Source organism: Lynx canadensis, chromosome B1 (genome assembly GCF_007474595.2).
Source record: "Lynx canadensis isolate LIC74 chromosome B1, mLynCan4.pri.v2, whole genome shotgun sequence".
Classification (NCBI taxonomy): domain Eukaryota; kingdom Metazoa; phylum Chordata; class Mammalia; order Carnivora; family Felidae; genus Lynx; species Lynx canadensis.
The window spans coordinates 50,655,548-50,671,557 of NC_044306.2; the positions used below are offsets into that span (position 1 = coordinate 50,655,548).

General features: G+C 39.7%; 1 protein-coding gene across 1 annotated transcript in view; it reads right to left on the minus strand.

Moving 5' to 3' along the window:
- KIF13B (kinesin family member 13B) overlaps nucleotides 1–16,010 on the minus strand; it is a 204,537-nt gene that overhangs the window by 135,315 nt on the left and 53,212 nt on the right. Inside the window, 1 exon segment of the mRNA XM_030312696.1 lies at nucleotides 878–890. Coding sequence (XP_030168556.1) covers nucleotides 878–890 — 13 coding nt within the window.

Consider the following 16,010-nt stretch of genomic DNA (forward strand, 5'->3'; position numbering starts at 1 on the left):
AAATAAAACATGAATAGTTTTTAAATGGTCATGTAATGCTTCCTCACAGCTTTATTGCAATCTCCAGTCTCTGGCTCCATCAAAAAAAATAAGAAAACAAAAAATAATCCAATACCTGTACACAGAAGAGATCAAACTAGTAAAGTGAATTTTACAAATATAAAGAAATCCAGTGCCACATTATACTATTAAAAAATTATTCAGTCCCAAAGAGCCATTCCTATACATATTTTAGCAACAATAATAGAGATTGGAATTACAATTCAACCACAGACTCTTAAAACAAAAACAAAATTCTAAAAACTTAGATAAAAATCTGAATTTCCTGACAAGTTCCAAGTAATGGCAGAGTATGGTCAATTCAAAAATATAGTCCTTGTGCCCACTTTGGCACACCTATGAATTCCTTAGGAGATACTGATGCGCTCCACAGAAGTTTCTTTAGAATCTGGGCTCAAATCTAAGATGAAAGCACATTTGCCTGACAAACCTGTGGGCCAGGACTGCTTTCTGTTGGCCTGGGAATGTGTCCCCAGCTGTCTCAGGAGCAACATGGATGAGTCTGCCTAGCACGGTTCTGACCACAGTCTGGAACGACCAGTTTCGAGCCAATCCATGGTGAACAGTAGAGCACAAAAGGAATCTGTGTTATAGCTGCCAGGAAACTGGCCAGAATTGGTCAAAGTACAAATACAGCTTTTCCATAAACCTCCAGTTCCTCCTATGCCAATAAATGATTTTGGATTTATGAACAGGCTGACAGCTTGCATTACTTTTACAAAAGTGACAGAAAAAATTTTTGAGAAGAAAATTACCAGTACTTATAAATACACACATAAGATCTTCACAAGCATTTATAATAAATCAAGTATCTTACCTTTGGCTGGCTTCTGAGTTTCCAAAAGGGACGTCATTGTGGACATGAAAGAAGAGGAAGAAAGTTAAAAAAAATTTTTTTTCTTGGTTAGAAGACAATTTTTGAAGGGTAAAATGATAATAAATATCATGTAAATTTTTATTACTACTACTAACTATTAACTTTGAAATCAAATAGCAATTTAAAATAAAGGGTAAATTAATATCTATTAACTAGTAGGGTAGAGTCCTTAATTTTTTTTAATGTTTATTTATTTATTTTTTTTATTTAAAAAAAATTTTTTTTTCAACGTTTATTTATTTTTGGGACAGAGAGAGACAGAGCATGAACGGGGGAGGGGCAGAGAGAGAGGGAGACACAGAATTGGAAACAGGCTCCAGGCTCTGAGCCATCAGCCCAGAGCCTGACGCGGGGCTCGAACTCACGGACCGCGAGATCGTGACCTGGCTGAAGTCGGACGTTTAACCGACTGCGCCACCCAGGCGCCCCAATGTTTATTTATTTTTGAGAGAGAGCACGAGCAGGGGAAGGGCAGAGAGAGAGGGAGACAGAGACCCCAAGAGGGCTCCCCACTGACACCAGCAAGCCTGATGCAGGGCTCAAACCCACTAACCGCAAGACCATGACCTGAGCAGAAGTTGGACACTCAACCAGCTGAGCCACCCAGGCACCCCTAAGAGTCCTTATTTATAGAAAACTAATTTGTATCTCTCAGGAAGAAGAAGCATCATCTGAGCACTGGATAGTTTTTAAAGTCCTAATATTTCTGCTTTATCCATTCTGCTTATCCTTGTATGGGTCTTGTAAAAAATATAATTTAAACCTTCATTACTTTTTACCATCTGATTTCACTCCCAAGTAGTTTTCTCTGCTTTGATACAGCAGTAGCTCACTCTTTATATAGGTCCTTCTATTAAAAAACTGAATTCTGGGGTGCCTGGGTGGCTCAGTCAGTTAAGCATCTGACTTTGGCCCAGGTCACGATCTCATGGTTCGTAAGTTTGAGCCCCGCGTTGGGCTCTGTGCTGATGGCTCGGAGCCTAAAACCTGCTTTGGATTCTGTGTCTCCCTCTCTCTCTGCCCCTCCCCTGCTCTTGTTCTGTCTCTCTCTCCCTCTCAAAAATAAACATTAAAAAATTTTTTTAAAAAACCTGAATTCTGTTCTGGCTAAGGAAAAAAGGTTTAAATTTTAATACTTGCTTACATCAAATGATTTCAGATAAGAACATGAAAATACCAAGGAAAGGGGCGCCTGGGTGGCTCAGTCGGTTGGGTGTCCGACTTCAGCTCAGGTCATGATCTCACAGTCTGTGAGTTCGAGCCCCGCGTCGGGCTTTGTGCTGACAGCTCAGAGCCTGGAGCCTGCTTCACATTCTGTGTCTCCCTCTCTCTCTGCCCCTCCCCTGCTCATGCTCTGTCTCTCTCTGTCTCAAAAATAAATAAAAACATTAAAATAATTTAAAAAAAAAAAAAAGAAAATACCAAGGAAAGTCTACCAAAGAGTGACACTTGTCTAATGGATCCTGGGGTGACAGCCAATTATGGCTGACATACAAAAGAAAGTAATTTCTCTGGAATAAGAGATATGGAAAAACTTCCCAACAAAAAGACCCTATGAAATACTGGCAGAGATCACTGACACATGCTGTCATCTTTGTGGTTTTACTGTTTTTCGGGGTTTTGTTATTATTGTTGTTTTTTAGTATAGTTGACAAACAATGTTATATTAGTTTCAGGCATACAACATAATGATTCCACAAGTTTATACATTATGCTGTACTCACCCCAAGCAGGGCCACCATCTGTCACTATACAACCTTATTACAATACCATTGATTATACTCCCTATGCTGTACCTTTCATCCCCATGACCTATTCATTCCGTAGCAAGAAGCCTGTACCTCTTACTCCCCTTCACCCATTTTGTCCATCCATCCACTGCATGCCCTCTGGCAACCATCACTTTGTTCTCTATATTTACAGCTCTGATTCTTTTTGTTTGTTTATTAATTTATTTTTTTAGATTCCACATGAGTGAAATCATATGGTATTTTGTCTTTTTCAGTCTGACTTATCTAGGTCCATCCATGTGGTCAAAAATGGCACGATCTCATCCTTTTTTATGACTATGTAATGTTCCATTGCATATATGCATCTTTGCATAGGTCTTTAAAAGCAAAGCAGATTCTCATCCATTGCAGATGGCTTAGTTATAAACCTAGCTGGAGGTAAGAACAGAGCCGGCATATATGAAACGCCCACATCAGGCCAGGGACATTGCATGCTACTTCATGTAATTCTCACAATTAATTTTTCAAGATACTATAATTTTTCCAGTTTTACAGATGAGAAACTCAAGGCTCAGAAAAGTAAAATGACCTGACTTAGACAATAAAGAGCAATGACGAGTCTGGGATGTAAAACTAGGTCTTCTGACTCCCCAGTCCAGGCTCTTCCCCTCTTCCACACTGATCAAAACAGCCTCATCAAGTTTCTTCTAGATTTAAAAATCTATGAGTCATACATTAACAACTGTTCTTGCTAACAGAAACATTTCCCAATGTATTAATTTCCTCCATTCTAATTATTACCCAATAAAAGATTACCACCTGGTGCTTATGCCAGTGTCAGTTTACTTATTCATTATATTTATAAAACTCCAGACAGTCTTTTCTGAGGTAAAAATATGATATTTAGCATGATATTTCAAGTTTAAATATTTTATACAAAACTCAGCTCTTCCTAAGAGACAATCGACAAATATAAAATTCAGTAATATATGACCCATCACATAAGAATCCATGAGACTAACCTGAATTCAGAACCTAATAATAAAAACAGAAACAAACCAGCAAATTAATTACAGAGCTAAGTTTCCAACTAGGGATTCTGGTGACTACAGCAGCAAAGCTCAAATAACCTACAGAGCCATTGGAAACCCAAAGATGTAATTACAGCTCTGTACAAAGATAAATAAGTAAATTAATGAATTAAACAAAACCTTACAAAAAGTGTAGTTGCAATCCAATATAGTAATGGCTAACTTCTCCCCAAATCCCTCATTTAGAAACCTCACAGTGTACAGTGTCCAGTGTCCAGTGTCCAGCTCACAGTGGGCATTTAGGAAGCAAAGAAAATCAGTCCCTGACCAATCAAGAGAGATGTCACAAAATAAAAACCTGAAAGTCTTAGTTCTCTCAGCTGAGTTGAATTACTTTGTTGTTATTGCTTAACTTCACTTTAAATACCTTCAGAATCACAAAACATTCCAAAAATAGCACAAAGAATTCCTGTGTATGCTTCACCCAACTTCCCCAAATGTAGACATCTTACATAACCATAGTCATAATGATCAAACCAGGAAATTAACCATCAACACAAAACATATTAAGTAGTCTACAGCCAACCTTATATAAACATTTTGCCAATTGTGTCCCACTGATGTCCTTTCTCTGGTCCAGGATCACACCTGAGATGCAATTGTCTGTCTCCTCCCATCTGGGAGAGTCTGTCTCTCATGACCTTGACACTTGAAGAGGACCAGCCAGTTATTTTGTAGAACGTCCTTCAATCTGGGTTTCTCTAATGCTTCCTCAGAACTAAATTCAGGTTAAGCATTTTGGCAAGCACAACACACAAAAAAATCTTGTGCCCTTCTCAGTGCCTCATACCAGAAGGCACATGATGATGTCCATCCACATCTCATAACTGATGACAGTAACTCTGTGATCACTTGCTTATGGTTGTATCTACTAGGTTTCTCCACTAACATTACTAGTAATGTTACTAGTTTTCCCTTTGAACATTTTTCTTTTAAGGGGAGACTTTGAGACTATGTAAATACCATTTCTCATCATACTTTCACCCATGAATTTGAGGATCCATTGATGAATCTTGCCTGCAACAATTACTGTTTCCCAAATGGTGACTGTCTAGTTACTGGAGATGTTAACAGCTCAGGTGGATGAACATGGATGGATGTGCTTTTCAGGAAGAAGTCAACTTGGGAAACAAATGATTTAGTTGCATAGTTTGGACAGAACAGTTATCTGTGGATAAGCTACTCATCTCCTTCTTTTTACTGACCTGGTTTAGGGGTGCAGCTTATGTCTCATTTAAATAATAAATCCATACCATAAAATTATGTCTAATTACACTAATTTTTAGAATGCCACAATATGAAGAAGAAATTTAATGACGATTTTATATGTTAGTGATCTTTGGAAATTTTTATTGATATTTTTACCATAACAAAAAAAAATCAATTTGGGACTAAAATAACCCACATAGTACCCTCTATGTGTAAAATACAAAGCAATATCAGTAGAATTACAAGTTACAGGGGCGCCTGGGTGGCTCAGTTGACTAAGCGTCTGATTTCAGCTCAGGTCATGATCTCGTGGGTTGTGAGTTCGAGCCCCACGTTGGGATCTGTGCTGACAGCTCAGAACCTGGAGCCTGCTTCAGATTCTGTTATCTGCCCCTCCCCTGCTTGCACTCTCTCTCAAAAATAAACATTAGAAGACTTTATTTTTAAAAAAATGACAAGTTACAAATCAATTAATGCTGTCCACCTACCAAAATTAAACATTATATCCAAATATCAACACCTCTTTTAAAGATTTAAGTTTCTGAAGCCTTCACAATTAGAAATATTTGAAATCTCAATTTTAACAGGATCTCTCTCCAACTTACTCCATAACGGATGTATATATCACAAAGAGCTTATTCTAACACAGCCATGCTACGTAATGATATTGTTGCTTTTCTGGACTTAGCTGGCAGTACCAGCAACCAAACAACAATCTGTGTGGTGATCATTATTTTTTCTTGGTCACCCTTCCCCCAATGTGCTTTCCACTTAAGGAATAAAGCTGATCTGACTAAAAATCTTGACACTGACCAGACTCATGAGTCAATCTTTGCTTCTCTAGCCAACTTTAATAAGTATAAACATCACTAAAAGCCCTATTTATTGTTTTATTGACATTTGGAGTACTCCACTTTTGAAGAAAAATTTTAAAAGCATCATTGATAAACTAGAATATTTTGGAGAACAGCACTTAGGATGTAGAAGGGTTTGAAAATGCTACCACTGAAAGAATATATCAAAGGACTGGAAATATGTAGCCTGGCACAGGGCAGGGAAGATTAAAGGAAGACATGATACCACCTTCTGATTTGAGAGGGTTCACATACTTGTCCCCAAGAGGAGAAACAGACTTGTTCTAGGTCAGTTTAGAGGCTGAATTTGGTGATCCACTGGAGAAAGCAAAAAGAAGAGGGATCTCTCTCTAATACAAGAATAATAAGCACTGTGTTGGGGCACCTGGGTGGCTCAGTCAGTAAAGCATCCAACTCTTGATCTCAACTCAGGTCTTGATCTCAGGGTCATGAGTTCGAGCCCCATGCTGGGCTTTGCACTGGGCATGAAGTCTACTTTAAAAAGGCAGGAGGTATGGGAGGTCCTGGGTGACTCAGTCAGTTAAGCATCCAACATCTTGATTTCAGCTCAGGTCATGATCTTATAGTCATGAGATCGAGCCCTGTGTTGAGTCCCATGTGGAGCCCCACGTTGGGCTCTGTGCTAGGCATAGAGTCTGCTTAAGATTCTCTCTTTCCCTCTGCCCCTCTTCCCTGCTCATGCTCTCTCTCTCAAAGAAAGAAAAAGAAAAGGAAAGGAAAGGAAAGGAAAGGAAAGGAAAGGAAAGGAAAGAAGAGGCGAGGAGAGAAGAGAAAAGAAAAAAGAAAAGAAAGAAGGATAATTAGCACTGTGTTAAAGAGCCAGTTCCCCATTAATGGAACTATCTAACGAGAGAAGAGAGAGAGAAGAGAGAAGCAGCTGGTAACGATGTTGCAGAAGAAATGAGAAGTTATAAACCAGATCACTTGTATAGCTCTTTTTACTTACAATAAGAACATGAACATGAAGCATTCAACAAGTTCTATTTCTGGTTACTTCTAGCACTGATATTTGCAGATGCCTGGTATGTAGAGGCAACCCAAGTTACTAGTCGAGCATCATCTCCCACATCACAGCCCTATAAGATTCCTCCTCTCCAGCAAGCTAGCATACTTCCTGTATTCCACATACCTACACTCAGACAATGCCACTCCCTCTAACAACTATGTTTATTCAAGCCCTACCCCATGAGTAAAGCTCAAACTCTAGCTCCCTTAAGAATCCTTCCATAGGGGCGCCTGGGTGGCTCAGTCAGTTAAGCGTCCAACTCTTGATTTGGGCTCAGAGGTCAGGATCTCATGTTTCATGAGTTTGAGCACTGCATCGAGCACTGCATTGGTCTCCATGCTGACAATGCAGAGGCTGCTTTGGATTCTCTCTCTCCATCTCTCTCTCTGTCCCTCCCCTGCTCTTGTTCTCTCTCAAAATAAATAAATAAACTTAAAAAAAAAAAAAAAAGAATCCTTCTACAAGAACCCCAAAAGTGAGTTTTCCTCCCATAATTCCTACAAGTCAAAACTATCTCTACGTTTACTTACTACCTATCATTTGGTCATATTACCTATCATTTGGCTGCATGATATAAACTTTTTAATACCTGGGTAATCTCTTCAGCTAGACCATAGGCTTCTACAGGACAGAGTATATCTCTCTGAATTTATCAGTATCCAACACAAGGCTCTTTGTTATTTGGCAAACACTGTTTTAAGCTCTCTAGGTGGCCTGGCACCTGCCTCTGTCTCACCTGCAATCCAGCATCACAATCCGGCACACAATCCGGCACCGTCTGCCTTTGGCCCACGCTGGCCATCTCTAATTGGCCAGGGGTGCCCAGTTTTCTAGCCTCAGGGCTTTCATTTGTGACTTTCTTTCTGTCCTGAAATCTTGAGGCTAATTCCTATCCATACATCATTTCTCAGCTTAATTATTTCTCTATATTTATCTTTCTTAAACATCCAATGGTCACTTATGTTATTCCCAGTCGCATTTACCCCAGATAGAATAAAGACATTTCCACCAGCATTTCTGCTAACATCATCCCCCAAACAATAAAGCAAACAAAGAACAAATACAAATTCTGTCTTCAATGAGAAACTAGGAGATAATTATAAATGACACACATTACATGAAGAGAGAAAATGCATCCATGGACTGCCAGAAAAGATCAGAAATGGGCAATGCTGAATATCCCAAAAAATGAGGCAGGGAGGGGTCTTCAGAAATGGAAGAACATTTGAGTCACTACCTCTGACAGTCCTTGGAGAAACAATCCACTTCTATTAGAATCTTCCACCCACACAAACTACAACTGGTTGAGAACAGGGGAACATCCAAAAAATATGGCTGGTGAACCACAACTGGCATATTTCACAATCACAAAACTTTAGAAATATGAAAACCCTTATTTATAAATTCATACGATTTCAATGATCAATATTGGGATAGTGCAATTCAAAGAATACATTCACTATTAACTCAGTCACTTGAAAATCACCTGCTTCTTCCCCTCTGTGTTTATCTTTCTCCTGAGACACGAGCACAGTAAATTTTAATCTATTGTCTACCTGAGCTCGAAAGTTTAAATCTGGCCAGAGAATTACAACAATATTGGTGCACTTTTGTGTGTGGAGGCGGGGGCGGGGAGGGGGGGGGGTTGTGAAATATATTTCACATCTATGTTAACAGAATCATACATATTCATTTTAGTAATCATATGTTAAAGTAACTTCCAGGTACACAAGAGATTAGTATAGATTACCGAAAGACTCTTAGGCTCCAAGCAAAGCAGCTCTTATAATTACTTCTCTCAGTGTTTGTAGTTATCCTTGGGTTTCTAATTTTATGAACCCATATTTCTCCAGTTTTATTGTGATTAGACTTCTCTTTGATTGGACTGGATTTAGCAGGAAAAAGTTTTTACTGAGTATGAAATTAACTCTCCTGTTCCCTTACTCTTTTTAGCTAGATCCAGACTTCAGTCTCCAAACCAGAAGTCACATACTCAAGGTCCACAGGCCCAATATAGCTCACAGCTGTCTTTTGTTTAGTCCTCACAGTATAGAACAAAAGTCGAAAATTGGAAGATTCCTCATCAGAATTCTCTTAAAAATTCAGAGGATCTGGAAACACGAGGCCTAAATTCCCACACATCAACATTGGCTACATCTGAACTACTGCTGTCTTCCACATGGATCTGCCAGGTGGCAGCTGAGTTTTAAATTCCTATTAAGAAAGAAAAGTAGAACTGGATTTTATTCATACTCAAAGAAAATGGAGGCTTACAAATTCACAAACATAAGAAGGTTTCCATATCCAATCTCAAGAACCCAAAGTAGAGTGCCATCATAATCCTATCAGGACTATACTACAGATTCTGCCCACCCAATTAAATAATACAATCCTCTTTAATATCTCCACACATAATCCTGGCTGTCAAATCCTAAATAAGGAGTCCCAAACTCAAATGTCACATGCAGCAGTAATGACATTAGAATCAGTAGCCAGGAAACAGAATGAGAGCTAAAGCCCTTATCTTCACTATAAGCAGTAACAGGCCTAGAATTCAGACTAAAAGTGGAAAGGCTGAGGGCTTCAAGGAAAAAAAGAGCATATATATCATGCCCGGTGCACATACATTCATGCACGTTCAATTTTGATTCATGAAACAACGTTAACTTGGGGGTTAAGTCAGTTAGCAGGTTGAGAAAAACTGTAATTTCTAGTTCATTACTATAATTACTCTCCAAATCCATTACTTAGCAAAGATTTCCTTAGCTTCCTTAAGTGGAAATTCAATGTCCAAGAATTCCCCAACTACATACTTCACTACTTAGAAGGATAAGAACTGCTTAGTTAACTTACTAAAGATTGCTGTGTTTATCCTTCTCCTGAGACATGATTTTCATCTTTGACACGTCTCTCAAACCCATCCCCTCGTCCCTTCTCATTCACCCTTTCCCTCAGCAGTCTTTACTGAGTATCTAGGAAAAGCCAGGTGCTAATCTCAGTACTGGCAAAATTGCACTGAATAAATCAGACAAAAATCCTAGCCCGGTTAGAGCTTAAATCCTATTACAGTTGAGTGAATGAATGAATGAATGAATATGTAATACAGTAAGTGCTATGGGAAAAAAAATAAGGCAGGGAAGGGGAGTACGAAGTGAAGCGGGGTTGACATTTTAAACAGGGTGGTTAGAAGCTTCGTGGAATAGCATTTGCATGGAGGCCTATGGGAAGTAAGAAGGCATATGCATTGGCAGCAATGCCCTATTTCTTCATCTCCCTCTAGATTTACCCACCATGTAGCTTCCTAACTGTGCTCACGTGCCTCCTATCTGTTCTCTACAATTCCTCTCTCATCCACTATGTATTTAAGCCACATGTCTCAGCGTCATAATTCTGCCCTACAACCCTTCACTGGCTCCCTATCCCCTAGAAGGTAAAATCCACTCTTCGAGCAGGACAGGCTCTGATGCATATACATTTGTGCACGCTCCATAAATGTTAGATATCATCATTATCGTGATTTGAGTCCTGATACAGTGGTAACTTGGGGTTGAACCTCTTCCCACCTCTCCAGTCTCAGTCTCCTACTGCTCCTCCCTGCTAATGCCTTGTGCTTTACACACGTTTGGATGTGTCGTGTCCTTCAGGCTTGGTTACTTTTGTACTTTCGGCGACCTGCGTACTTCTCCCACTTTTCAGCCTAGTAATGACCTTCTTGTCCAAAACTACAAAAATGTACCTTCTCTATCTGTTTTTAGGAACTTTTAGGTCCCCTGGGTCTTCTTTCCTAAGAAAGTGTTGTGGCTGTATTTCCTCCTCCTTGATAATGAGTTCCTTGAGAACACAGGGCATGTTTCATTCTTCTTCGTTTTCCCAGTGCCTGACATATGGCAGGCGCACAACAATGCTTATTGGAATTACCAGATGATGAGCTTGTCCAAACTGTTCAGTTCTTAAATGGACTCCTGATTTACAATATCCCCAGGGTCTCTATAATTCTTTGAGTGTCCTAATGTTCATCCAAAAAACATTTGCTGTTAGGTACATACAATAAGATACCTTTTTAACCAGAGATTAGAATATCATTTACCAACTATTCAGAATATGTTTAAATCAAAAGCAAACAATGCTTCCAGAAACAAACAAACAAACAAAAAAAGCCAGACACCATGCTTTTCTCTACAGAACAAACCAGGACCTAAAGACTTAATATCATAACTGTAACATAAAGCTGTAGACCAGAGGAGTTCGGCTCATCTGTTTCCCTCTAACGATCTTGACAGTTTAAGGAGAATCTGAGGTGACATCTTACTAGAAGCCATCAGTTGTTGCTCGAAGGGATGAAAAGAAATGTCAACAAGAAAAGCACAATATCCTAGGGCCGATTTGCTGTACAAACCCTGAGCAAGTACTCGTTTTAAAATTTACTGACAGATTGCAGAATAAATAAGGAACCACTCCTTGCCCTCAAGGAGCTCTTCATGTTCCTCATGAAAAAGATTCTAAGCCATTATCTTCCATCGATTTTTTTCCCTGTCAGGGAAATAAGATGTATTTTAGAAAGCTTTATATAAAAAAACTATTAAAATGATAAAAAGTTCAATCTTTTTTGTGGCTGAATGAGCTTATTTCTCATATCCAGGAATGTTGACTCATCTAGCATGTCACCTCCCATGATACTGCATAAAAATTGTGCTGTTTAAACACATTTGTACATATACTTGTTCACAATGACTCCTAAGGTATAGGGAAGACTAGTCAAAACTTCATACAAACAAAATATTGTATCATAGTAACAAAATGAGTAAATATGCATGAAAATAGGTGAGATCTTTGGTCCATGGATGGGCCTCAGTGGGTCAGTAAATTCCTGATTTTTTTTTTCTGGGTAGAAGAGCTATAGTTTTCAGATTCTCTAAATAGAGTCTATAACCCAAAAAAGGTTAAGAAAGAGTGCTGCAGAGACATTTTCCGAAGAGCAATGGAGTTTCATGTCCTAATCCACGTTTGGCTTAAAAGACTGAATATACACAGCCCCTTGAGGCCAGGCTTCTGGAAGTCCCTTGGGCTGGCCTGCAAGGGGAAAAGTCAGCTGTGGCTTTGTCCTCACAAGTGAGGGGCCTGATTCTGCTGATTCAGAGGCCAGAGCAAACCCACGATGTAACCAAAAGCCCACAGAGCTCATCGCTCAATGTCTTGGTCTAAAGCAGCCCTGGTCAGATTTTAAGATGGTTCAACCAGTTGTAAGATGAGCCTGGTCGAATTTCAAAGATTACTCTCACATGTAGAAATACATGCAAATTAAAAAAAAAAAAAAAAGACTGAATATACAAATGGGCAATGTCCAGACCATATATGACAACTAGAACCCAGAACTTCTGCAGCAATTGACCCAGAACAGTCAGGAATTGGTCAGTGACTTCCCTATTTTCTGCCCCTGTTTACAACTCAGAACCAACCAGAAAAAGCCAAATATGCTCCCAAACCAACCACAAATGACACCTGCTTCTAGTTAACCAGCCTCCAGCTTCCTCATGCCAACAACCTCCATCAGAAGCACACCTGAAGTGCTCTTTTTTTCTTTTCATTTTTTTTTTTTTACTATAAAACTTTTGTGCTCCTCTGCCTGCCTTTGAGTCTCTGACAAACACAAGTGACTGTGGCAGACTCCCTTGCTATAGTAAACACTGAACAAATAGCCTCTATTTGTTCCCATCTTAGTTTAATTTCCATAGATTGATTAGCTAACATTTTGGATAAGAAATAAGAAAGACACTGAGGACCAAATATAAATGAAAGTCATCAGCAGAATAAGAAAATAACACTACCTTGCAAATTTTTATTTCGATAATAAGGTACTTTGAAAAGAAACCGAAAAGGAATGACCAAAGGAGGAAAACCAGGTAAGAGTGGCATCGCAGGGAAAAAGAGAATTTCAAGAAGGAAGAAGCATAACCAGTATCAAACACTATTGAGAGAGCAAGCAAATTAAGGAGGGTAGAAGGCTCCATTTGGTCTACCTCCTAATTTTGGTGGGGACTTTTGGTGGTGAAATAATGTACACATAAAAAAATTTTAGATGTCAGTTATATCTCAAAAAAAAAAAAGACAGTAATAGGCTCAAGGGGATGGTATCTAAAATTAAAGTTCATGGGGCGCCTGGGTGGCTCAGTCAGTTGGGTGTCTGACTTTGGCTCACGTCATGATCTTGCAGTTCATGGGTTTGGGCCCCGTGTTGGGCTCTGTGCTGGCAGCCTGGAGCTTGGGAGCCTGCTTCAGGTTGTCTGTCTCCCTCTCTCTCTACCTTTCTCCTGCTTGTGTTTTGCCTCTCTCTCTCTCTGTCTCTCTCTCTCAAAAAAAAAAATAAATAAAACATTTACAATTAAAGTTCACAGGGGCGCCTGGGTGATTCAGTTGGTTGAGTGTTTGACTTCGGCTCAGGTTATGATCTCGTGGTTTGTGAGTTTGAGACCTGCATCAGGCTCTGTGCTGACAGCTCAGAGCCTGAAGCCTGCTTCAAATTCTGTGTATTCATGGCTCTCTGCCCCTCTACCACTCACACTCTGTCTCTCTCTCCCTCTCAAAAATAAACATTAAAAATTTTTTTAAATAAAAGTTCACAGAATTATTATTCATTATACTTTTGATTGCAAAAAAAATAAAAAAAAAAACAAAAAAAAAAACAACAAAAAACCTTGAATTCCAGGTTTCTTTCCAGAACACAAAGCCAGTCTTATAGAGCCATCCCCCACACAGAGGGCTGTGTGGTTAAATGTTTCTTGCAGGGAACACCAGCACAGGACTTTTTTTCTGATCCCTTCCAGGTGAAGTCACACCCACACACACCCAATACCATTTCCAGCCTCACTCCCCAAAATAATGCCCCGAGAAAATACCATGTTCCCCCCCAAATTTATAGGACTCCATTTTGATTAGTTTGACAGAAACAAAATGTGTGGGGCAGATAACATTTGTTTCAAGCGAACTAATGAGAACCCAAAGGAAATATTTGGTCTTCAGATATCTACTAAAATGAGTTCCTGACACATTTTCCTACTATGTAATTCAAAATAATGTCAAGGACCTTTTTCCCTGTCCTTAGCCTTTAACTTCTTGCCAAATTTATTTGACCCCTCTTTTGAATGGAGAATGTAGAAAAAGAAATTTTCAGCAAGTTTTCCTCAACATAAGAGGTACAATTGGAGTACAAATGTTCCAGAATAACAGTATTAATTTTCATTTGCTCCAGCAATTGATATACTATGTGGGGCTGGAAGAAGAGCTGTACCACGTTAAGCCAGACCACCGGCCATGACACACAGTTGCATGTCAGTGTACTGCACAAAGGAACACCTGGCCAGAGGTGCAGTGCGAGCTAAAACACAGCCCCTGCTACAATGACCAAGCACTAAATGGGCCATGGCAAAGGAAGGGGCTCAAATACAAAGGCACCATTTGCTTTTCACAAGACTGGGACAGCTCAGAAGGAATGCCTATTTCTAACTGGTCTGGCTAGAGGGGCCACCTTTTCTTTATTTGCACAAAAGCACCATTTGCTACAAAAGCCCTGTAGAGTACTCGGACTCACAGTAGCTGTTTGCCCTCAGAGCTGCAGGAAATGTTTCTCCTTAGTATTCAACAAGGAAGTTAAGATAAGTCTGCAACTCTAGCCAAGACAGAATAACTGGTTCTAGCTCTCCTACCATAAACAAGAACACTGCCCAAAAGATATGAAGCAAATGTTTTCATAAAATGGCAGTGCAGGATTATGATCTTGGGGAGAAGGCAAACAAGTAAGATGGGCCCTACAACTGCCCGAGCTCTCTACCTAGAGACGCTCTGTACAGGAAGAGGGAACCAAGCCAGAACAGGTTGGCCTGGGCTGAGATGGTAAGATTGGACATCTGAGATCTGACGCAGCTGGAATTTGTTGGCCAGAGACGTAAACAGTCCAGAAGAAAAACTCCAGGGATGTGCATGGGGCCCCCACTGTCTCCGACTGAATACTAAATTGCACATGCAGAAGGTGAGATGCCAACCGGCCATAAAAACTATCTGGGAAAGACTACTGCTGGAGAAGTAGGTGTACTTTGCAGAGCTCACACAGGGTTCGGAGACAGGAGTTACAAGCAGCCACAGTGGACAGATCTCCTTGGACACTAAGAGCAGCTAGTGGATGAGCCCCAAAAGGCCTCAATTTAGATGTACAGCTAAACTTGCCCTAGAATAAAGGCTCCTCTGGCCCTAACCTAACAAAGCTTATAAACAGGCCAAGATCCAGCTGATCCATAAGTAAATTACCCATGAGGACTTTCCAGTGTCTCACTCACACCAACAAAGGATGGAGCAACAACTCACTCAATCTGGACTCTTCTAACTTGGAATCCTGTAGATACAGGCTTAACACAGAACTGATTTTATGGAATGGTAACCAAGCACCAAGCATTATATTAAGTACTTCACAATCATATCTAACATGGTAAACCCTATGAGATAGTATCCTCATTTTACACCTGGGTCAATTAGTACTCAGAAATTAATATAGCTAGTGGAGGTGAATTAAGATTCAAACTGGCATCTGCCTGATCCAAAGCCTACGTTTAAAAGGCTGGGTGCGAGGCACCTGGGTGGCTCAGTCGGTTAAGCGGCCAACTTCGGCTCAGGTCACAATCTCGCGGTCCGTGAGTTCGAGCCCCGCGTCGGGCTCTGTGCTGACAGCTCAGAGCCTGGAGCCTGTTTCAGATTCTGTGTCTCCCTCTCTCTGACCCTCCCCTGTTCATGCTCTGTCTCTCCCTGTCTCAAAAATAAATAAAAACGTTAAAAAAATTTTTAAATAAATAAATAAATAAATAAATAAATAAATAAATAAATAAATAGAAGGCTGGGTGCTACAAAAATGGAGCAAATACAAGGCAGTCAGCCATTTCCCCATTTCAAGCTCATGGTGAAGGTCACTAATGAATCATGACACTCTTGTTCTTCATTAAAAGAAATTTCATAATCTGAGATACTATTGGAGGGAATGTGCTAAAAGCAAAATCATAAAACATTAAAAAGTAATGCTAAAATGTGCCAGAGAACAAAGTAGGAATACAATATTTGGAAATTACTTAGCTTTACAAAGATAAATGTGACAAGGTAAACAGAATATTTTCACAAAAAACC